This window comes from Phocoena phocoena, chromosome 11 (genome assembly GCF_963924675.1).
Source record: "Phocoena phocoena chromosome 11, mPhoPho1.1, whole genome shotgun sequence".
Lineage (NCBI taxonomy): Eukaryota > Metazoa > Chordata > Mammalia > Artiodactyla > Phocoenidae > Phocoena > Phocoena phocoena.
In genome coordinates, this window is record NC_089229.1 from 31,508,672 (window position 1) to 31,533,539 (window position 24,868).

At 39.4% G+C, this 24,868-nt stretch overlaps 1 protein-coding gene across 3 annotated transcripts in view; it reads left to right on the top strand.

Moving 5' to 3' along the window:
- KITLG (KIT ligand) overlaps positions 1-24,868 on the top strand; it is an 88,082-nt gene that overhangs the window by 17,055 nt on the left and 46,159 nt on the right. For 2 of the 3 annotated variants that reach the window (XM_065888252.1, XM_065888254.1), the window contains exon 2: positions 20,136-20,249. In XM_065888252.1, the coding sequence (XP_065744324.1) occupies positions 20,136-20,249 (114 nt within the window). Of the gene's footprint in view, positions 1-16,409; positions 16,425-20,135; positions 20,250-24,868 lie in introns of those variants that run through there. The other variant, XM_065888253.1, reaches the window with a different exon arrangement.

Sequence of the window (24,868 nt, forward strand, 5' to 3'; positions counted from 1 at the left end):
TTCTCTGGTAGGGATGACAGATAAGTCATCCAGTGCTTTGAGAAGAGGTAAGATTAGCATTTAAAAGCTTAACCTATGTCATCACTTCTGAACACGCCTGCTCCCAAGTGAAATCATATTCCTTGCATGTGTTTCCCAGTGCAGAATCACCATGAATAATTTCTTATACATGGCTGCTTTAGAAATTTTGATGGATTGCAGCTCATTGGGAGAGAGGAAGAAATTTATAGATGCATCTTATATTGAATTCTAAATAAAGTGCAGAATTGTAGACCTCTCAGAGACTTCCACTGAACTTACTGTGGGAAAGTGTCTGCATTCCAGGTCTGTGGGGTTTTTGTTTTGTTTTGTTTTGTTTTGCCCTCGTTGAGTCAGTAAAGGAAAGTAACTACACGTGATACTCATCTAGTTCCTTTAGAAAGGGAATCTGGGGATTTTACAGGCGGGTCTGCACTTTGGGTCATTATCACATTTTGGCCACATCTGCCAGTGAAGGCATTTTCCACTGGTTGTTCATTAAAAATAATTTAAAAACATGTAGTTTTTTTTAGCATTTACTACAATCAGAGCACTGTGCTAGAGGCTAAAGCTACAGCAGTGAACAAAACACATTATTCCTGCTCTTCATGGGGCTTACAGTCTATCCCTGGTTTTATATCCTAATTTTCCATTTTCATGGGGCTAGAGAAGTATTGAAAGGTGCAAAGAAAAAGTTTAAAAGTTCAAACTGAGAAGCATTTATCTAATGTCACATTTTGGATAATTAAGAGAATGTTGCAACATTACTCACCCTTGTTATCATTAAGGTTTAGCAGTTGTTGGACCCAAGAGTAGGAAGGAGGATAATCGTTTATGCCTAATGGATGAGCAAAACTCTTCTGTTTATCCTTCCTTCATTCATTCAACAAATATTTATGAAAGACTTGTCTGTACTCAGCACTGCTCTACCCACTTTGGATGAAAACAGTGAGGGACAGAAAGTACTTGCCTTATGGGACTCAAACTCGAGCAGGAGACAGGTAACAAGCACAACTGGTGGATAATGTTGCAATTCCATTGTGTGATAGGGCCACCATCTGCTAAGGAGTGAATCACACACTGTCCTGACTTCATTTGTGCCCCATTTCACATACCTGAATTTATTCTCTATTCAGACAGTTTAGAGAGTGCTACCACAATGGTCCGTACTATATGAAAGAGAATTTGATGGTAGGAGTATTTGAGCAATTCAAGGTGCTAAAGATAAGAATGATGAACAAGAATAGTGTAATTCTCGTCCTCAGCCCATTTGCACACTTGTCAGAAGGAACAGGTGATGAGAGTAAACGAATTGGGTTATCATCAGTTTCTTATTTCTGATGAAAAGTGCTTCGGTGGAAATAAAACTGATCTGAGAGTGCTGGATCTGCTTAAGGCAGATCACCTGAGAAGGCTTTTCCTAGAAGGTGATATCTGAACTGAAGCCTGAAGGATCAGAACGACTTGCCTCTTTCAGAGCCCAGGAGGGAGAAAGCTTGTAACTAAGTGCAAAGGGCTTAAGGCAGGAATACATTCCCGGTGTTTCAGGAACAGAAAGGAGGCCAGTGTAGCTGGAGTATGGTGTGGGAAGAGGGCATGGTGCGAATGAGCGTGGAGGTGGGCAAGTCTACGTTAAATAGGGCCTTGTATACCTTGAGCAGGGGTTTGTATGTTATCGTAAATGTAATGGAAAAGCATTCAGAGGCTGTAAGCAGGTGGTGATGTTTTGCATTCCCTGAAGACCACAGTCTTGTGAGTAGCAAGCATGGACGCAAAGAAGGCTATTTAGAGGGTCCTTGCAGTCTTCCAGGCAGGAGTAGGGAAGCTCGGCACAAGCTGTAGTGGTACAAGATGAGACGGAGGGAAGTGAATGTTTCAGGATTTATTTTGCTGGTAGAACTAATAGCACTTGACAGAGTGGATATGGAACTAGGGAAATGGGAAGGATCAAGGATGGTGCTCAGAGTTGTGGCTTGTACCACCAGGCTTCAATTTTGGGAATGACATTACTGGGGATGCTTGTTCTAGGTGTGGTTGAAAAGACAGCAGTGATAATAACCATCATGGACATTTATGAGGGTGAACTGGCTGTCAGATGCTATATACCAAGTGTCTATATAACTTTGTGCAAAGTTTGTGAAGTAAGTTCTATTATTAGGCCCATAATACAGGTGAGGAAGCTGAAGCACAGAAAGATGAATAACTTTCCAAAGGCCACAAGGTTAGTCAGTGGCAGAGTAGAGATTAAAGCTAGGGCAGCCTGATTCTAGAATCACCGCCTCCCAGCCCCCCATTCTATACCGTTCTCTGTGCTTGAGTAAACACACTTTGTTTTCTTAAGCCATCTTGGATTATTACTGAAGCTAAAGTTGACTTTTGAAACTCTACTATTCAGGTTAACATTCACCCATTGCCCAAACAATTCAGTCTCACTTTTGCTCCAGGTAGAGATGAGCCTGCCCGCTTTGGGAGAGCTGATCCCAAATCCAAGCCCAAGGGTCAGTTTCACAACCTCTTTTTATCACCTTGCTGTGCTGATCTTTAATCTATGGGGGAAGCAGAACATAAATGGGATTGTGACATCCACTGTTAGCATAGCTTTTAATTTAAAAGTCAACATTTAAAAAATTAGTAGTAGTGATAAAATAATAACTACAGGCCTACCTTGTTTTACAGCGCTTCACTTTATTGCGCTTCCCAGATATTACGGGGTTTTTTTGTTTGTTTTTTAACAAATTGAAGGTTTGTGGCAACCCTGCCTGGACCAAGTCTATCAGCGCCACTTTTCCAACAGCATTTGCTCACTTTGTGTCTCTGTATCACAAATTTTCACAGTATTTCAAACTTTTTCATTATTATAATATGGTGATTTGTGATCAGTGATGCTTGATGTGACTACTATGACTTGCTGAAGCTCAGATGATGGTCAGCATTTTTGCACACTTAATAGATGATGGCATAGTGTAAATACAACTTTTATACGCAATGGGAAACCAAAAAATTAGTGTGACTTGTTTGCTTTATTGCAATATTCTCTTTATTGCGGTGGTCTAGAACTGAACCCTCAATATCTCCAGGGTATACCAGTATAGCATTAACAGTCATGTCATGGTCTACTATAACATTGTCTTATTTATTAATCTTTTCAAAAATCCAAAGAAATGTTATCACCATGAGAAAACCGAGGCTCAGAGAGGTTGCATAATTTGTTGACGGTTGCAGCTTGTAAGTGACAGAATCAGGATTTGAATCTACATCTTACTTTGCTGATGTTCTTCTTTTCTAAACATCATCCCGTCTCTTTCATAAGCAATGAACCTGCAGTTGAAGTGTATTGTTATCAGAGAACCATGTCCTGAGCACATCAAAGGCAGACGCTTTGCTGGGCTTCAGGTGGTAGAATTACCAGAGGAACATGTTTTGGGCATGTCAAAGGTACATTATTGCTGGGCTTCAGGTGGTAGAATTGCATTAACATTCTCATGGATTGCCAATCAAAAACTGCCTTTTTAGGACTTCCCCAGTGGCGCAGTGGTTAAGAATCCACCAGCTAATGCGGGGGACATGGGTTTGAGCCCTGGTCCAGGGAGATCCCACAGGCCGCAGAGCAACTAAGCCCGTGCGCCACAACTACTGAGCCTGCCCTCTAGAGCCCACGAGCCACAACTACTGAAGCCCACGCACCTAGAGCCCACGCTCCGCAACAAGAGAAGCCACCCCAATGAGAAGCCCACGTACCACAATGAAGAGTAGCCCCTGCTCGCCTCAACTAGAGAAAGCCCACGTGCAGCAACAAAGACCCAATGCAGCCATAAATAAATAATTTTTTTAAACTGCCTTTTAAAGATAAAATTTAAATGATTGTTATTTTACAATTTGAATTTTGAAATACTAATGGAAAATTCCTAAGGAAAGTTTAGACTGACCTGTATGAGAAATAAATGCTCAGTAACTTGGATTTTTCTCTCCTAGTGCTTAGGGTTTAGTTGCAGATAATATAATCTACTCTAGCTAGTTTAAACATAAAGGGATATATTGAAGTTTATTTGATGGGTTATAAAACCACTGGAAGGGCTAGAAGAACAGGTTGAGATTTCAGAACACTCCCATCACCCAGAACACGGTTAAGTCCAAGGCCATCTGTAAAGCAGCTACATAACAGCAAGTGCTGTACAACCAGGACTGCTGCTGACGGCAGGGTCTTGCTGCCTCACTACCACCCAGCAAAATGCCTGCCCGGCGTCCATCCAGCTTCTCTTCTCCAGGACTTTCTTTCCATATCGAATCTTGCAGAGTTGTGCCTAACTGCTGAAACCTAAGTACCTGCAACTTTAGCTAACTGCAATGGAGTCCAAGATATGGAGATTTTAATTTTGCAGCCACTACAGTATAGAAGAATATGCTCAGAGAGCGGGAATGGGAATTGAGTCAACTCACAGTATCCTCTACACTCACTACTTAACTTTTCGTTTTCCAAGTTCCTCTAAATCAGGAGTATCTAATATGTAGCCCTTGAACCAAATGCAACCTCATTTACCTTTTCAGACATTTTTATTTTCTCTAATGATATAGCACCCATGAGCTAGTACAGCCTAAAATAGTATGTCTAAGACTTCAGAGAGTACCGAAGAATCTTGTTAAAAGTACACATTCCTGGGCTTCCCTGGTGGTGCAGTGGTTGAGAGTCCGCCTGCCGATGCAGGGGACACGGGTTCGTGCCCCGGTCCAGGAGGATCCCACAGGCCGCAGAGCAGCTGGGCCCGTGAGCCATGGCCGCTGAGCCTGCGCGTCCGGAGCCTGTGCTCCCCAATGGAAGAGGCCACAACAGTGAGAGGCCTGCGTACCGCAAAAAAACACAAAAGAAACACATTCCTGAGATGGACCTTCAGAATTTTGGATTCCACATGATGCCCAGGGATCTGCATTCTAAATAAGTACCCCTAGATGATTACACTTTGATCTAAACATAAGGCAGCAACTCCCCTTGTTTCAGTTGGAGCACCTTCCATGAAGGGGTACATTTCAGCAGTTTTTTCAATTCAACCAGAGGTACTTGGTATGTCCAGCACACATCGCATAGTCAGGGAAACTCATACAGTGACCTTTGCAAATCTGGCTTGTCATCTGATGTGATGGAGAAAATGATCAAGATTGTGAGTGTTCTTTGAGCTCAGGCCTTAGACACCCTCGTTTTGATGCTACTTGGAACAGTTCCAGCAGAGTATAAAGATTTAGTTTATTTGTAGTCCAAAAACCCAGGTGGGAAACAAACAAAAACTTTTGTGGGAGATTTCCTGAGCTGCTTCCTCAGATTGAGTCTTCTTAAAAATTAAAAGGGCCTGTGAGACCAAACTTGTCAGACTCCCAGTAGCTGATCTGACAAAACATCTGAGCACATTTAATTACAGCCATAGGGGAAAAAAACACAAGAAGTTCTAGGAATTTTAGGCATTCAGTCCGAATTCAGTGCATGGAATCAGATAGCAAGTGGAGCCCACACTCATTTTCCATCTCTCAGTTGTTTGGAGTTCAAAAGATTGTACAGATTTTGCAGAACTTTTGATTTACAGGGGATCACAATTTCAGAAATGAGTCACATAGTTGGAAGAATACAAATTGTGATTTAGGTTTTTGTAGCTGTTTTTGGAAAGCTACAACCCTTGGATTGCATGTCATCGCGGTTCAATTTTAAGAGCAACTAATTGACATAATAGTGAACAATGCCATCCCCAAAGAATCAGTGCCCACGAAGTGCTGAATTTGGGTATGTGGATTTCAGAACTGTCATTTTTTTCTTCTTGTGATATTCCTGTACTTGCCAATGTTGAGGGCCTGTCGCTCTTATTGTTTTTGAAAATAAACACTTATAGCAAAAAGAATTAGCAACAGATATGTAAATCTAGGTTCAATGGTGAACTCGCACCCACCAGTTTTCTAGACCAGTTTGGTTTGTTACATGTCGTCTTCCTCATAATATTGATTAGAATTAGTCATCAACTATCATCTCTGTAAAATACGTCCTTTCCCTCTGCATTTATAAAACTGCTGAAGACCTATATTTATGACTAGCTAATGACCTATGTATTACCATTGTTTCTGATGAAATCTATACTGCTGGCACAAATACTTATTCTCTCACGTAAGTCTCTATTAAAAATAATAAAACTTGTATACCTAGACCCTAGATTCTAGCCTGAGGTGGAAGTCCTTTGTAGGTATTTTCACACAGGGCCAAAGTCTCTGAGCTAACCTGGTTCTCCTTAACCACAGGTGAGTTCCCCCATGCACAGGCTATTTAAGGAGGAAGAAGGCTTGGTTTATCATTTTAGCCCCATTCTTTCAGAGATGTCTCTTCTTATCTACCAAGACTGAACTGAACTTTCTAGCCCTTCCAGACATTACCACTCTGTTGTAGTATGCCCTTGAAATTCCCTCACTCTCACTGACCCCTATGGTTCATCCTCCATGGTCTCACTCCATGGAAACTGTCCTCACCAAGGTCAGCTCCATTACGTCCTCTTCAACAACCAACAGGTTGACATCTTTTTAGTGCTTATTTTATTGATTATACTCTCCCTTTGGTACTTTATTTTCCTATTGGCCACAGTACCCCCAAATCAACTGATTTGCCTCTCATATATTTGGCTTCTCATCCTCTTGTCTCCTATGCAGATAATTCTTTCTTCTTCTTATATAATGGTATTCTCCAGGGTTTTGGGTGATAACTTCCAATCCCCAGCTGCCACTTCTGCTGCATATCCTGGCTTAGGGAATAGCACCACTTCTGCCTCAGTCACCCAAACTGGAGCATGGAAGTCATTTGTGATTCCCCCCCCCCGCCGATACCCTACACGCTTTCTGTCAGTCACCCAAGTTCTTCCTTTTTACTTCTACATCCTCTTAAACTTGTCTCTCTCCATTCCCACTGCCATTTGCTAGTTAAGGCCCTCCTCATGTGGCCTCTGGATAACTTCACTGACCTCCTAAGTGACCTCCTGCCCCCAGGCTTTTTGGCTGCCCCCCTCCACCCCATGTATCCTTCATTCTGATGACTGATAAACTTTTCAAAAATAAATCAGATCTTGATACTCCTCTACTTAAAGTCTGCTAGGAGCTCCCCAGTGCCTTTAAGATAAAATCCAAATCAATTAGCAAAATTGGGAGGACCTCTGCATATCTTTTTAGCCTCATCTATTGTTGCTTATTCCTTGAAACTAATTTTTCATTTTTGTCTCCTTCCCTCACTTCTGTGAGCACCAGCTTCTTTACTTTCTCTGTCAGGGGTCTTTGCCCCAGCTCCCGTTGACCTGGCTACCTTCCACTCACCTTTGGAAAAGATGTCTCCTTCCAGAAGCTATCTCTGAGCCCCTCCCTCAGTCTCCCTCCCCCACCCCAAAGTCAGGTTTAGCTGTCCCCCTGGGCCCTTCCCTTCTTAGATACTCTACCTGCTGTGTTCGCCAAGAGCTTGGGCTTCCTGAGGCCGTGACCATATCTTCTGTATCTTTACCTTCTGTAATTATCAGGTACTCCATATGTGTCTGTTGAATGAATAAATAGCATAAATAGCTCTTCTTAGAAGTCTGAAAGCACTCAATTTTGTTTTTACCAGAAAGAACAACTTATCACTTTTTTTGAGCTCTCCTCTCCCTCTAGCTATGCAATTTTTTTAAGCTACCGCAAGTATAACCTGATTTACATGCACTACTTGTTTATACAGCCTAGTCATAATTTGACATGGTTGTTTCAATTAGAAACTGATGCAGTTAAAGAGACCTATATGCTGTCCACAGCATAGGCATTGTAAATGAAACTTAACTGTTTATTAGATATAAATGAAGTCAGTTTTATTATCTGATTGGCCCAGTGTTTTTCTTTCTAGTCTTGATTTAAACTTGGTCCAGGCATACAGATGGCCAATGGGCACATGAAAAGATGCTCCACATCGCTAATCATTAGAGAAATGCAAATGAAAACTACTATGAGGTATCACCTCACACCAGTCAGAATGGCCATCATCAAAAAGTCAACAAATAATAAATGCTGGAGAGGGTGTGGAGAAAAGGGAACCCTCCTACACTCTTGGTGGGAATGTAAATTGGTACAGCCACTATGGAGAACAGTATGTAGGTTCCTTAAAAAACCAAAGATAGAGTTGCCATGTGATCCTGCAATCCCACTCCTCGGCATATATCCAGAGAAAACTGTAATTCAAAAAGATACATGCACCCCAATGTTCATTATAGATGTTCATTATAGCACTATTTACAAGAGCCCAGACAAGGAAACAACCTAAATGTCCATCAACAGATGAATGGATAAAGAAGATGTGATACATATACACAATGCAATGTCACTCAGCCATAAAAAAAATGAAATAATGCCATTTGCAGCAACATGGATGGACTTAAAGATTATCATACTAAGTGAAGTAAGTCAGACAGAGAAAGACAAATATCATATGAGATCACTGATACGTGGAATCTTAAAAAAAAAAAGTAACAAGGGAACTTATTTACAAAACAGAAATAGACTCACAGACATAGAAAACAAACTTATGGTTACCAAAGGGGAAAGGGAAGGAGGGATAAATTAGGAATTTGGGATTAACAGATGTACATTACTATATATAAAATAGATAAACTACAAGGACCTACTGTATAGCACAGGGAACTATATTGAATATCTTGTAATAACTTAAGAATGGACAAGAATATATATATTCAACTGAATTACTTTGCTGTACACCTAAAACACTGTAGATCAACTATACTTCAATAAAATTAAAAGAATAAACTTGGTCCAGGGATTTACTAGCAGAGTGGCCATAAACAAGTTACTTAATCTCATTGAATCATGTGTTACTCACCTACAAAATGGGATAAAAATAACCTACCTTGTTGATGGGAAGATCATACGAAATAATGTCTGCAAACTGCTATGTGTGGCCCTTAGTAGGAGTCAATATATGTGAGTCATTTCTCCCTTTAAGTAGCATTTAAATATAGAGTAAGGATGAACTGTCACAGGGTGATTCCCTCCGTCTCCCCATTTCTTCCTATAGATTGAATACCTTGAAATCCTTAAGTTCTCCTTTTACCTTAAAGCCATCGTCTGCCTTTTTCTATTAAGCAATTCACTTCTAGGATGTTCAGATTTTGTTATAAGAGCATACTTACCCATATTACCAAATATTCTACTTCACAAAAAGATCTGCATTGAGAGAGGCAGAAGAGTGAGTAACTTTACAGGATTTTAGTGGACCAACTTGGACTTCAGCTGGTTTGAGTTTCACTTAACTGGCCTGTTAATGTCTCCTTTCCTCATAGCGCTAAAAACATCCAATCTGCGGTTTCCTTTGACCCTTCGAAATTACCGGACAATCAGTAGAGAAGAATTTGAGTCAGTGTAGGTTGCTTAGGTGTTTCCTTCATAATGTTAAATGGTAAAATCTTGTTGAGCAATAAACAATCTTAAGGAAGAAGTCATATAGAATTAAACCGTTATTCACTGACCGACAGTCTGTTGTTGCTTTAGGTTAAGATTATTTGGGGAGGGTATGGTTCCTATGACCGCAGAAAATCTGAACTCAGGACTAATCCCTATACCTTTACCTTGGTAACTTGCTTTCCTGGCTCTGGGTGGCTGAGCCAGTTGGCTCTCTTCCAAAGCACATTTGGGCTGCAAGGGAACTGCCTGCTTGGCTAGCCGGCAGGCAAGATTGAAGAAGAGATGAATGTTGTTTCTGGCAGCAGCTGCTGTTCTGTTCGGGGCAGTCCTAATACTATTTTGTAGTTCTTTGCATAAAGAAAGCGAGCTACACAGATGCCCCACTTACCTTTTCGACTTTGAAAAGTCTGTAACGTGGATCCTGGCAATGAATATTTTAAAACCAATTCTCATGGTCATAGAAAAGTTTGGTTTTTTTTTCCCCAAGTTTAGAAGATTGGAATCTTCTGGTTTCCTGAACAGCATATGTTGCCCTGATGTTCTTGGGCTGCATGCATGTTAGTTTCTACTAAAGGAAAGGAGTCTGCAACCTGACTTCTGTGTAATAACACATGTTCAGATCAAGTAAATAGTTTGCTTTAGGGGGGCTTTGCAGTTCCTTTCTCTGGAATGTGGCATTTTATTGTACGGAAGGCTGTTACGCTCAGGAAGAATTGATGGATGGGTGAATATTCCACTGGGGTCTTTTGAGATTGGTTCTCAACAAAAATGACATTTAAGTAAGACCTTTGCCTTCAGAGTCTCCAGCCTTGTCTTCCTGTAAATTTTCCCTTTTAAAGTTCCTTTTCAGTACCATCTGCTACTGTTAAAACCTGCTCCCAGAAAGAGACCTGCTATATCTGTCATTCACAATTGTGTATTTTAGTCACTATTACTTCCCTCCACCACGACTGTTTCTACTGCATATTTTAGTTCTAACAGTGCATAAGGATTTCTCATTAGTTTTTTCATCATGTAAATAAATTGAAGGCAACTTTTAGCAAAGAAAGTGTTATTGGAATTTTATGTCTTGTGCAGAGTACATAGGGGACACTTCTGACGCATGCCTCTAAATTTAAAAAAATCTAGAACTGCCGACAATAAGATTAGTTTAATGTGACCGTGCAGTGAGAGGTTATCGTGAAATGAGAGGTTATCACACAACAAGCGTGACCTAGAGAGAAGAGTTGTACGATGCTAAAAACAAAGTAGCCAAAGAAAAATGTCATATGCAGAAGCAGAGAGTGTTACAGTAAAAACAGCAAGAGATGATTACCCAAATGGAAACAATACATTTTAGAGCAGAAGTCACAAACGCAGGGACATTTTGCTTCAGCTTTCTATCTAATAGGGTGTGTGTGTGCGCACCTGCCCACACGTTCAGGCACCCGAATACCCTTCTTGGAGTCTCCAGAAGTTAGAGAAAGAGGAAGAGAGAGAAAACTCCATTGGAAGTCAATTGTCTATTAACCGAAGCTACTCTCAACTCAGTTGAGAACTAAGAAATAAATTGAAAAATGCATCTGACCCCCAAATCAACATCAACATACCCGTGTACTAAAGGTCAGACTCTTTGTTCATGCAAGATTGATTATATAAAGTCCTTTCCCGGACTCTTGTTTGTATGGCTTTTAAGCACTTGTTTTCCTGATTTCCTAGACAATCCAAAACCTATAATCCACACAGCAAATCATTGCACAACACCTGTGGTTTGAAAAGATTCTCACCACCACTCCATGAACGGGTAAGGCAAAAACGATTCTCATTTTAGAGACTGATAAACAGATACTCAGAAGGATTCACTGGCTTGTTTGAGGTCACATGGTGGGGCTCAGAGGTTTTCTGGATCCATCTTCTATACCCTGCCATCACACTACCGGTTTTCGTAAGCGTGAACTTCTTTTCTTTTTTGCCCTTGGAAACCTTTGTTTGAACAAAATTTTACCCAGAAGCATGAAAAAATAGAACAGAAAAAAACTGAGCTACTTTGCTTAAAGTAGGCGTTGGGGGCCCAGAATACTGGCGGGGCAGTGTGTTTTCCTTACCAGGAACAGCTTGAACATCGCACACTGCTCCATTCATTCAGTAATTCACCCAGAAAGTAAGTTTATTGAGCTCTGATCTATTTTTCTATTGCTGTTGGAATAAATCACCAATTTAGTGACCTAAAACAATACAGATTTATGATATTATAGTTTTGGAGATTCAGAAGTCCAAAATGGGGCTTACTGGGCTAAAAGCAAGGTGTCGATGACACTGTGCCTTCCTGAAGGCTCTAAGGGAGACTGTTTCCTTGCTTATTTCAGCTTCTAGAAGGCACTTGCATTTCTTGGCTCCTGGGCCCTTTCCTCCATCTTCAGTGCCAGCAATGGCAAGTCAGGTCCTTATCGTGTCACATCTTTCTGACCCTTCTCCCATCACTGCATCTCTCTGACCAGAGCTGGAAACGCTCTCAGTTTGTAAGGACCTGTGTGATTAGATGGGACTCAGAGAATCCAGGATAATCTCTCTACGTCAAGGTCCTTCGCTTAATCACATCTGCAAAGTCCATTTTGCCATATAAGTCAATATAGTCACAAATTCCAAGAAAATTAACACGTGGCCGTCTTTTTGCTATTATTCTGCCTACTATAAGCACCACCCATGGGCCATGTGTTGTGTTTGCCTCCGGGACTACAGGAGGCTAGAGATGGGCATGTTAACAGTAAAAATATGTTGCAAATAATGACCTGACAGTATGGGAGAAATAGGTAAACTAAGAAACAAACCAACAAAAATGAAAATAAAATTGTAAAAACAGTCATTCAAACAAGTACAGTGATTTGGAGGTGGGCAGTCACAACTACATAACCAAAATGCTTTTTCCCCCCAGCTTTATTGAGGTGTGACTGACAAAATTGTATATGTTTAAGGTGCACAATGGGATGTTTTGATATATGGATACATTGTGAAATGATGACCACAGTCAAACTATCCTGTTACCCTTTATTCTGTGTGTGGTGAAAACACTTGAGATCTACTCTCTTAGGAAATTTCAAGTAAACAATATAGTATTATAAGCTGTAGTCAAAATGCTGTACATTAGGTCTTCAGAACTTACTCATCTTATAACTGAAAGTTTGTACCCTTTAATCAATATCTCCCCATTTTCCTCTACTCCCTAGCCTCTGGCACCCACCTTTCTGTTCTACTCTTTGTTACTATGAGTTCGACTTTTCTTTTTTTTGGATTCCACATATAAGTGAGATCATATGATATTTGTCTTTCTGTGTCTGGCTTATTTCATTTAGTCTTCCCTTTATTTGATGAAAATGAATCATCAAAGAGAAGCAAAGTTTAGTATTTCTAGCCACTGTTTAGGAAATCAGGGAAATGTGTGTACTATATATTAGAAAAATTTCTGCATAGAATAATATGGAAAAAATACTTTTCCATTTAAAGAAGTAAGCTCCTCATTTCGTCACTCTCCCAAGAATACTGATAGGGAGGTATTACTACTGCTGTGCAGAATTCTCAGTACATTTCTGCCTTGACTGCTCCTGCATCCTAACGTTTAGTTATGCCTGAGTGAATGATTGAATTTTATGAAAGGTGAATACTCATCAGTAGCAAAGTACTTGATCCTTGAACAACATGCATTTGAAACTGCATGGGTCCACTTATATGTGGATATTTTTCAATAGTAAATACTTGCAGTACTACATGGTCCCAGGTTGGTTGAATCCCCAGATGCTGAGGAACCAGGGATAGGGAAGGCTGACTATAAATTACACACGGATGACTCCTGCATTGCTCAAGGGTCAACTGTATATACTAAGTTAAAATATCAGTTTACTTAATAGCTTTAAAATAAAATGACTCATGAAATATAAGTTTCTCAGGGATATTTGTTTTTTATTTTTAATTTATTTTTAATTTATTTTATTGAAGTATAGTTGATTTACAATGTGTTAATTTCAGGTGTACAGCAAAGTGATTCAGTTATACATACATATATATATATATGTATATACATACACACATACACATTCTTTTTCATATTCTTTCCCATTATGGTTTATCACAGGATATTGAATATAATTCTCTGTGCTCTACAGTAGGACCTTGTTGTTTAACCATTCTATATATAGCAGTTTGCGTCTGCTAATCCCAAACTCCCACTCCATCCCACCCCCGCCTCCCTCCCCCTTGGCAACCACAAGTCTGTTCTCTATGTCTGTGAGTCTGTTTCTGTTTCATTGATAAGTTCATGTGTCATATTTTAGATACCAGATATAAGTGATATCATATTGTGTTTGTCTTTCTCTGTCTGACTTACTTCACTTAATATGGTAATCTCTACGTCTATCTGTGTTGCTGCAAATGGCATTATTCTATTTTATGGCTAAGTAGTATTCCATTGTATATATGTGTCACATCTTTATCCATTCATCTGTTGATGGACATTTAGGTTGTTTTCATGTCTTGGCTATTGTAAATAGTGCTGCAGTGAACATTGGGGTGCGTGTGTCTTTTTGAATTACAGTTTTCTCCTGATATATGTCCAAGGGTGGGATTGCAGGATCATATGGTAACTCTATCTTTAGTTTTTTGAGGAACCTCCGTACTGTTTTCCATAGTGACTGCACCAATTTACAGTCTCTCAGGGATATTTGAATGTATTAACACATTTAAGTTTAGTCCTAACCAAATAGACTCCAATAAATTGAGCAAAATCATCTGTACAGATGTTTGTGTATAACTGATCCAAAAAAAATGCTGCCCTGGTGAAATTATTTTGCAATTATTATAGAAGTCTGTATTAATATATATTTTTAAACTATCAAAGAACATATATAAAAATTATAAAGTTAAAAGTTCTGAAAAATGTACAATATTCAGCTTTAGCTTGGAATAGGGAACAAACTTATCTCCATATGCGTGATATTTGAAAAATTATTAAAGTCTTGGAGAGATGGCGTCAGAGTCCTCACCAGTGATGTAACAGCTTTCTTGGAGTGCTGTGACAGTATGAGGTGGTGAAGAGGACAGGATTTCGAATTGGACAGACCTGAGTTTTCGTCCTGATCTCACCACTTAGAAGTCACTGAATCTCTCTCTATCTCAGTTTCTTCATCTTCAGAGTTAGGATATATGAAACTTAAATTTTGTTTGTGGTAAGCTAGACAAAATGTTTGGTACATAGTAAATGTGCAGTAAGTGGAAGCTGTTATTCACTCTGTTGTTCAGAAAGCACAGCATTTGCATACACATTCAGACACCCTGCCTGATGGTACTGATGAACTACAGTAGGTACTCTATTTAAAGCCAGGCCCTCTGCTTGAGACAGGATCTCACCCCTTCCTGTCTTCTCAAGGACATCTGATGTCTCTCTGTTCTGACCCACAGTGCCAATTGCACCTCCTACTGGATCATCCCCATAGGCGTACAGACATCCTGGTATTTTTACCATCTTATAAAATAAGACTCTCGCCTCCCCCCAACCTAATTCCTCACCAACTCCCGTCTCACTTTGTTTTTACTTATTTCTTTGTTCATTTATTTATTTGCTCTCCTTTGAAGCACACCTCTTTAAAAGAGCTGTCTCTATGCACTGGTTTTAATCACTCACCTCTCATGCTCTATTAAATCCGCTCCTGCCTGGCCTTTCCCAAACTGCTTCAATAAAAAGGCTCTTGTTAATGTCACCAGTGACTATGCTGCTAAATCCAATGATCAGTTCTCAGTCCTCATCTTACTTGACCTCTTGCGAGTATTTGACGTAGTTTCATAGTTTAACCTTCTCCTTAAAGTACTTTTACTTTTTCTTTTTTTCTTTTTTTTTTAACTTGTGTTCTTCCTCCTCTCTGGCTCCTCTCTCGGGCTCCTTTGCGTGTTCTAAATCTTTTGCCAGACCTCTTAAGGTTAGAGCACCATAGGACCCAGTTCTTTGTTCTTTTTTCTGTTTGTACTCACTCCCTTGATGGTCTCATCTACTCTTTTGCTTAAAATTCCATTTATATATCAAAAGCTGTCATATTTATATATCCAGCCCAAACTTCCCTCCTCAATCCAGATTGAAATATCCTGACCTAGTTTCATCACTAGGATGTCTCAAAACACATCTCAAACTGAGCACACTTAAATCTTAACTCCAGATCTGCCCCCCAAACCTTCTCTACCCCTCAGCCTTCCCCATATCATTTGATGGCAACACCATCCTTCCAGTTGCTCAGACCAGAATCCTTGGAGTTGTCTTTGACTCTCTCTCAAAGCACTCTCCAACTGTCAGGAAATCCTATCGGCTCAATCTTCAGGAGGCATCCAGAATCTAACCACCTCTGGGCCATGCGCTGCTACGACCCTTTCTTGCTTGGATTATAGCAATAGCCCCAAATTGGTCACTCTGTTTCTACCTATTGTTAGCCTAAAGTCACAGCAATTAAAGTGATCTCTTTTTTTTTGGAAATAATTTATATTTTTAGAGCAGTTCATAGCAAAATTGAGAGGAAAGTACAGAGATTTCCCCAGTGTCCCCTGCCCCCCCCCCCACATGCATGGCCTCCTCCGTTATCAACATCCCCACCAGAGCGGTGCATTTGTTGCAACTGAGGAACCTACCCTGACACATCTTAATCACCCAGAGCCCATAGTCTACACTAGGGTTTACTCTTGGTGTTGAACATTCTGTGAGTTTAGACAAATGTATAATTACGTGTATTCAGAATTATAGTATCATATAGAGTACTTTCACTGCCCTAAAAATCCTCTGTGCTCTATTCATCCCTTCCCCTCCAACCCCTGGCAACCACTGATCTTTTTACTGTTTCCATAGTTTTGCCTATTATAGAATGTCATAGTAGTTGGAATCAAAACAGTGTATGGGGGCTTCCCTGGTGGCGCAGTGGTTGAGAGTAAGCCTGCCGATGCAGGGGACACAGGTTCGTGCCCTGGTCTGGGAAGATCCCGCATGCCGCGAAGCGGCTGGGCCCATGAGCCATGGCCGCCGAGCCTGCGCGTCCGGAGCCTGTGCTCCCGCAACGGGAGAGGCCACAACAGTGACAGGCCCGCGTACTGCAAAAACAAACAAACAAAACAAAAAAAAAAACAGTGTATAGCTTTTTCAGATTGGCTTCTTCAGTTAGTAATATGCATTTTTTCCCTCTATGTCTTTTTATGGCTTCATAGCTCATTTCTTTTTAGTGCTGAGTAAAAGTCCATTCCCCAGATATACCACAGTTTATTTAACTATTCACCTGCTGAAGGACATCCTGGTTGCTTCCAAATTTTGGCAATTTTGAATAAGCTGCTATAAAAATCAGTGTGCAGGTCTTTGTATAGACACACATTTCCGGCTCTTTGGGATAGAACCAAGGAGCATGATTGCTGGATCATATGGTAAGAATATGTTCCGTTTTGTAAGAAACTTCCAAACAGTGTCTTTAAAAAAAAGTTTTAAATATGTCGTATCTCTCCTATGCTCAAAATCCTGCAATGAATCCCTTTTCATTCACAGTAAAAGTCAAAAGTCCAGATGGGTATACAAGACCCTACATGATCTGGCCTCTCCATTCTCTCTGACATCGTCAACTTCACTGCCCCCCTGGTTTATTCTTGCTGTTCCTTAAAGCAGATTCCTTAAATCAATGAGTATGCATTTATTTTATAATAATGGGGAAAAAAGATGTACTTTCTAAGTTGTCAGGGTAGTGACATTCCAACTAAGTTCTTTTTCTTCTCCAAATGTTTGAAAATGATAATATATTACTTTTATAATAAAATATCTTGAAAGATTCAATTGAAAACAACAACAACACAAGATAGACCTTAGGGCCTTTGCACTAGCTTCTCTGTCTATAATACTCTCCCATAGACATCTGCTTGGATAACTCCCTTAGCTCCATCTCATCTTTGATAAAGCATTGCCTTCCCAATGAGGCCCCATCAGATATCAGCTCAGTGGTACACTTGGTGCTGCGTGAAGCCTCTGATGCCTCATGAGGTGACTGTCACCTTGAACCTAGGACCATGCTGCTAGTAGAGCAGAGTAGGCATTATAGTTCTGATCCCCTTTAGTGTGATCTAATTTTTCTTTTTTCACAGCACACCTTTGACCTATATAATCTGGTTATTTATTATGTTTATTGTTTATGGTCTGCTTTCCCTCACTAGAAGCTAAGTTTATGATGGCAGGAATTTTTGCTTTTTTTTTTTGTTGTTGTTAACTAATATATCCCCAGCATCTAGAACAGTGCCTGGCACACAGTAGCACTAGGTACTTAATAAATATTTGCTGAATGAATGAATGAGTGAACAAATGTTTGTGTAGTTTCTTCAGTGTCAGGCATAAGACATGGCAAAGAGAAGTCAACAGAATTTCTGCCCTTATATTTCTTTTCTTTCGTCTAGTCTTATTGAGATATAATTGACATATACACTGTATAAGTTTAAGGTGTACAGCATAATTATTTGACTTGCATACATCATTCAGTGACTACCATATTAAGATTACCATATTAAGAACATCTGCCATCTCATAGATACAAAATCTATATAAATCCAAAAGAAATAGAAATGTTTTTCCTTGTGATGAGAACTCTTAGGATATACTCTCTTAACTTTCTTACATAACGTACAGCAGTGTGAATTATATTGATCATGTTGTACATTACGTCCCTAATACTTATTTATCTTATGACTGGAAGTTTGTACCTTTTGACCACCTTCCTCCAGTTCCCCCTCCCCCACCCCATGCCTTTATATTTCTTAGAGCCTAGAATATGAATATGGTTATTAGTGAGATTGGCCATTTACAGAGGTCCTTAGGGAGGATTCCAAAATCATATCATGGAAGAGGATCTTGGAGAAATATATTTCAAGGGAGGGTTAGGTCTTAGCAATGACAGTATGAAAGAAAGCTTGAGTTTAAGCAATTAACATACATGAAGGGATATTAGAGGATATTTTATGTGTTGGGATAGTCCAAAAAGAAGAATCCCCCAAACAAATCATTTACACAATTCAGTCTTCATTTTGGTCCAAGGGAGATGATGCTATGAAGAGTGGGACCCCACCATGCTCAAAATTAAGCAGGATTACTGCTAAAATACATAGATTACAGTGGTAAAACAATAAAAGGGTTTTAGTTTTGTTTCAAAGCCACTATTATCTATGTGGGTAGCATTGTAGTCTTAGAAATTTTAGTAAATGATAATTATAATTTGGTCCAGTGTAATATCTATTTAGCTTTCAGATATTAATTGAAAATAATAATCCAGTTTCATATAATACATGGCTGGTTACATAATAAGTAGGAAAGATTTCTAGCCATGTGCAGATGGGCCTTTGTGTAATTTTAAGATGCCATAGATGAATGTTAACTCTTAAAAGAACTCTCATATTTTAAAATATCTTCACATCTCCATGTTTTGCTCATGCTGTTTATTTTTCCTGGAATACTTGTCCCTTCCCTGTCAACTCTTGCAAACTCTTCTTTTGTCCTCTAAAATCCAGCCAGAGTCACATTTTCTCTCTGGCTTTTCTTGGCATTGTCTTTCTGCCACGAGTTCTCTCCCTTAAGGTCAACTGATTAAGTTTTTCCTCCTCTGAATTCCCAAAGCATTTATCACTGGGGTGTGGGTGTCACTTACTTACCTGCATCTGCATTTCAAGGGTGTCTTATCACCTTTGTTTCTCTAGTGACTGGCTCAGTCCCTGTCTCATAATACAGGCTCAATAAACCGGTATCAAATTTGAAGCATTACACTCTTTTTTTTTTTTTTACCTTGGTCACTGATTCTTCCAGCAAATATTTATTAAGAGTTTTTTATATTCAAGGTTCTGCTATGTGTTGTAAAGATACTGAAGAAAAAAATAGATGCCCAGATTTTTAAAAACATAAAATATAGTGTAATAAGAAAAAATAAGCCATGCACAAAGGTAACTATTTTGCATATTTGGAAGAGTTATTTTCAAAGAGAGGTGTCTTGGGGGGCGTGTGAGTGTGGGTTCATGCTAGGATTCAAGAATGTCTTCCCATTGACTAGAAAATATTTTTCCTTATTAAATGGCTAAAAAGCTGTGATTCAAAACAATGATTCTTTTGATGTCTCACAAGTTAGGTTAAATTCTGTCCTATATCTAAATCTCTGTCTCTCCCCCTCACTTTAACTGGCTGTACTATTAGATTATCGGATTGAAGCACTGCTCAGGGTTTTGCTGCTACTTGCCAAACAGTCTACATTTAAAGTAGAGAAAGTTTCTTTTGGTGCCTTCAGGTATGAATTTTATGCATTCCCTAGTTTTTAGAAAACACCTTAAGTGATAAATCCTTCACATGTTGCTACAAGTTCATTCCTAATCGCCATTGGGGAATTGCCTGTAGAAAGCTTTTGACAAAAGTTAACAATACTGTCATTGAAATGAAAAATCCAAACCATATTTTAACAGAAACTTTTAAAAAATTTGGTCAGCAAAGTTTGAATGCTCAGCATCTAATTGCATCTAATTGTATTTAAGCCAGTAGCGTTAAAAAAAGAAAAAAAAGGTAGATTCCCTTTTCCACATTAAGGCAGAAGATGTTAATTGTTAATAGTTTTAGTGACTACGGATTTTCACGGATGATCACCAGCATTTTTTCTGTTTTCATTTAGACTTGGATTATCACTTGCATTTATCTTCAACTGCTCCTATTTAATCCTCTCGTCAAAACTCAAGGGATCTGCAGGAACCGTGTGACTGATGATGTGAAAGACGTTACAAAATTGGTAAGTAAGGAATGCTTTCAATTGCTGTGACTTTTTTTCTGGTACTTTTGGAAAAATATTTCCTTTTTCCTTGCCCCAAATTAGTATTTTTCGAAGACCAGGAGAGAAGTCACTGAGTTATTCTAAAGAGTTTGTAGAGAGCAGCTAGGGAGATATTTAAGGTCATGGAGCATCTTGTTGGTAAAGTTGGCCTGTTGCACCCCACGGAAGTGGTTTTGTTTCTTTGCTGGTCTTTTCATCTCCTTCACAGGCAGTGAAGGATACTGGCGAGTTCTCTGTGTGCTGATGTGCCAGCACTAGCTTGTTCCCCATTATCTCTTAAAAGTGTTTTATTTCCCTTCCACATGCCTTCCTACTCTTCTCTAACGAGCCTAACAAAAGATCTGAGATGGTCTTTCTCCCCTTTCCAACAGCTTGAAGACCCTGTCACATGCGGGTGGGTGTTTGCTCCCTCAGTAAACACAGTTGGAGTCATTTGTTGCCCAAATGTTGACCAGATTCATTTCCCACATCCATCACATTGGAACTCTTCCCTCAGGAAAAGCCGTTTTACACTGGTGCCCCTTGGTCACTGCCGGCTTCGTGCCATGCTTCTCTTAAGATGCAAACCACAGAGATGGAGAGCATGACACAGCATCTGAAATGCCTTCCTCCCAACTCTCACGATCTAGCGGTGATTGTACATGCTCACTTGAGCTACAGTGTGTGCTTTCAGGATGAACAAAGTTTGAGAAGCAGTTTTCTAAGTTCCTGGTTCAAAAGAGCCAAATGGCACTCAGTTATTTGAATATTGTCTAGGGAACAGACATGATGTGAGAATAGGAAAGAAATGAGGATTGTAGTATGTAGAAAGAAAGAAAAGTATATTTTTTGAGATATTTATCTTCCCTATTTTGATATGCATTTCTTGGTTTATATGTTTTATTTTGGGTTCATAGCCAAACTCCAAAACAGAAGTTTAATGTTACGATCTGAGTCTTGCTGGCTTAGTCTCAATGCAGAATTAAGAATACACACACACACACACACACACACCCCATGCAGATTTCTTTAGATACTTACAAAGTCCACGTTTAAAAAAATTCTCTGGTGCAGTGCCTGAAGGTATATCACCATGTTTTATTTGAGAAGATGGTGACCAAAGCAATGCAACATTTGCCTACTATATGCCCAGCTAGGTATAAGGATGGGGGTGGGGTGATGAAGAACTTTTCTAAAAACATGTATCGTGATCCTTTCCCTCAAGCTCCACGTTAGTTTGTGAACCAAGAAACTATATTAAAAAGAAAAGGTTTATATTCAAAATTTGGTATCAATAGAAGGCACTCATGAAATGTTTGTTCAATGAAGTAAGGATGTGTACCACTGCAGCATCATAATCACCTGTGGCACTTACGAAAACCTTAGGTGTCTGGGCCCCACTGATTCAGCAGGTCTGAAGGCATCTACATGTAAAGACATTCCTTAAAGGAGGTTTAAGAACCAGTGCTCTAGTGCTCAGTTTAGAGACCAAAGTATTGTGACCTTGATTTAATCTCATTTCTTATTATGAGTAGTTTTATCTATGTTGTATGGATTTATATAAATGTTAGATTAATACGAGTCTCCAAAATATGCTTAAAGTAGGCCACAACTGGGAAATTACAGCTCTCATGGGGCTGCTGGTAGAACCATGGAGCTAAGATGAGCAGGGGAGGTCTGAAGTGGTCCTAGGTGTCCAGTTTCAAATATGTGGGCAAGGAGTCATAGAGGGAAGGTGATGGTGTATCTGACCACACGCTGAGCATGTCCAGAATTAAAATGGTATTTAAGAAAAATTACTTATAGTCATTATTTTTTGCTGTGTGAGGAACACTACTTAATGAGCACCACTTCCTGTGAAATGTCAAACCGATATTTTCAAGTGGCATAAGTAGGTATTATAAGCACCTTCCAAGATTTTCCACGCTTGTCTTTGACCATCTGCTTATTTTCAGTCTGTTACCTATCAGTTGATACAGTGAAAAATGGCAGGAAGCATGGAGAAAGAAGTGCCTGGAAAGAGATACTTATTAACACTAAAATATAATTCCTTCCCCCAAGGGCAAATGTAAAAAATCATTAAACTGAAAAAAGTCTTTCTGTCACCCCTTGAGCACCTGACTCAGAGGGGAACTTTTTAATTTCAAGAGTTGATCTAAATGAAATTAGTGTGTTTACTTTGGATTATCGGGGGGGAAAAATCAAGTTAGTAACGAAAAAGGACTTAGAAGGTCACTTCTAACTGAATAAAGACCTACTTAATGCCCAGCCAATATTTCATAGAGTAGGACATTGAAAGATATAAAATAATCCCCGGTCTCAGAGTGTTTATAATCTAGTTTGGGAGCTAACCCATCTCTATGAATATATGAGTGCATATCACTCAGTCTGCAATAACCACACGTAAATGGATACCATTTGAAAGATTTTCTGGTATAGCGTGGGAACCAACCTATGCTAATTTATTGGTTCAAAGAATGGATTTTAGAATCTGGCACACCTGCTCTTTGACCTTAGTAAGTAACTACGTTTCTAAATCTCAGTTCTTACTTACCATTTTGTAGTATAGATTAAATAAGAGAATGTATATATAAATTTTTTACCACAGTTATTATCACATAACCTCTCTGTGCCTCAGTTTCCTCATCAGTGTAATAGATTAACAGTACAATTGACCTTTGAACAACACAGGGGTTAGCAGTGGAACATCCTTCTCACGGCTTGTAGTTGGCCCTCTGTGTACAAGCTTCCTCCCTAGCTGTGGTTCTGCATCCGCTGATTCAACCGACCATGGATCATATAGTACTGCCGTACTTAACTGTTAAAAAAAAAAAAAAAAAAAAAATGGGTATGAGTAGACCCATGTAGTTCAAACCCATGTTGTTCAAGAGTCAACTGTACTTAACCTCACAGAGTAACTTTAAAGATTAAATAAGTGAGTAGAACAGTGCTAGGAACATAGCAAGTGCCTGCTAAATACTGTCTGTCAGTAATGGTAGTAGTGGCATTTGTGGGGTCATAGGATACTGGAGTCGGAAGGGAATTTAGAAACAATCTAGACAAAGTACTTCCAAAATAGGAAAACTGAGACCCAAGAGTGGTGAAGCCCAGCTCCTGGTCCCATTACCTGTGCTGTATCTTCTAGGACAGTGGTTTTCAAACTGGCTTCAAGAGTCCACCTAGCCTCTCTGCTTTTATTATTTATGTGTCTGGGTTTCTAAATAAGACTTGGCTTGAAAAAACAATTGAGCTTATGAAAAAATGTTTGCAAGCCACTGCTTTAAATCAGCATTTGTGGGATATCATTTGAGAACCATCCAGTCACAATCTCTTAGGGTACATGTTAAAAGTATAGCTATCAGGGCCCTGCCTCAGAAATACGGAATCACAGCTTGTGGAGATGAGATGTAGGAACGTTAATGTTTCTGACTAATATGCCAGGTGATAGTTATTTGCATAGAAGTGGCAGGACCGCTTAGGCCATAATACTTACAATATTGGGTTGTTTCCATGTCTGAAAAGAAGCTGTGTTCCCATCCTTAGCCTAAAACTCATAATTTCACTAATTCAAGCAACAACATGAGTGACTTTTGAGTTTTATGGATATAGATAATCACAGCCTCTCTCTAGAGAACAGTGGGGCAAAAAAGCGTCTTCAAGTAGGTCAGGCTTACCGGGGTGTTTGAATACCAGCTCTGCTATTACCCAGCTGTGTGACCTTGGACAAAATAAGTCCCTAGACCTTTCTGGGATTCAACTTCTGGTTTTGAAAATGAGGAACTAGGACATGATCAATACTTAGTTCTTAATCTAGGATTCATAAACTTTGAAATTCTTGCAAATGGAACTCTAAATTATGCCTACGTGTGCCTTATGTGTGTTTCTAAGAAGAGCATGTATAACTTTCATCTGCTTCCCAGAGACGTCTGTGACACCCAAAAAGATAAGAACTACTAAATCCGATAACTTGGGAGACGCTTTTTAGCTCTGAGATTCTTTTATTCCATGGAGATACTTTTTTTAGCTTGTACCTTTTGGAAAGATTCAGTTATGCCTTGACAAAAGGAGGTTATATCGAACAAGAGGATCTGGTTTCTTTGCAGACATAACTTTGGTACATTTTATTTGAGAAAAAGAAAGTGGGTTGAGAGTACCTTTTTGCCTTGCTTTTCATAGTAATTTCTTCAGCTGAAATCATTCCTTTGCCCATTCTGCCAGTTCCTCCTTTGCTTTAGGTGGCACCTTGCACTGTGCCCACAAACATTAAGTTTGTTTGCTTGGGGGTGATTCTCATGTCACAGAAGCACACGATTTATGACTTTACTGTCATTTTCTTTTAAATTTCTTATTGGACACTTTTTACTGCCCCTGCAATCCCCATGGTTTTCATCTGAAATCCTTCTGGCATGTTTACTCAGCATAATAGTTCATCTATTTACAGAACATTTTGCTTTGTTTCCAAAAAATGTTGCAGGACTTGTTTTAAATGGCAAACTCAGACCTACCTAAAGAAAGGGTCAAGTATCTGGGAAAGGGATGAATGAAACTTTAAAAACTTGTATCTGTGGGATGGTTCAGCTGTAGCTTTTAATGATTGT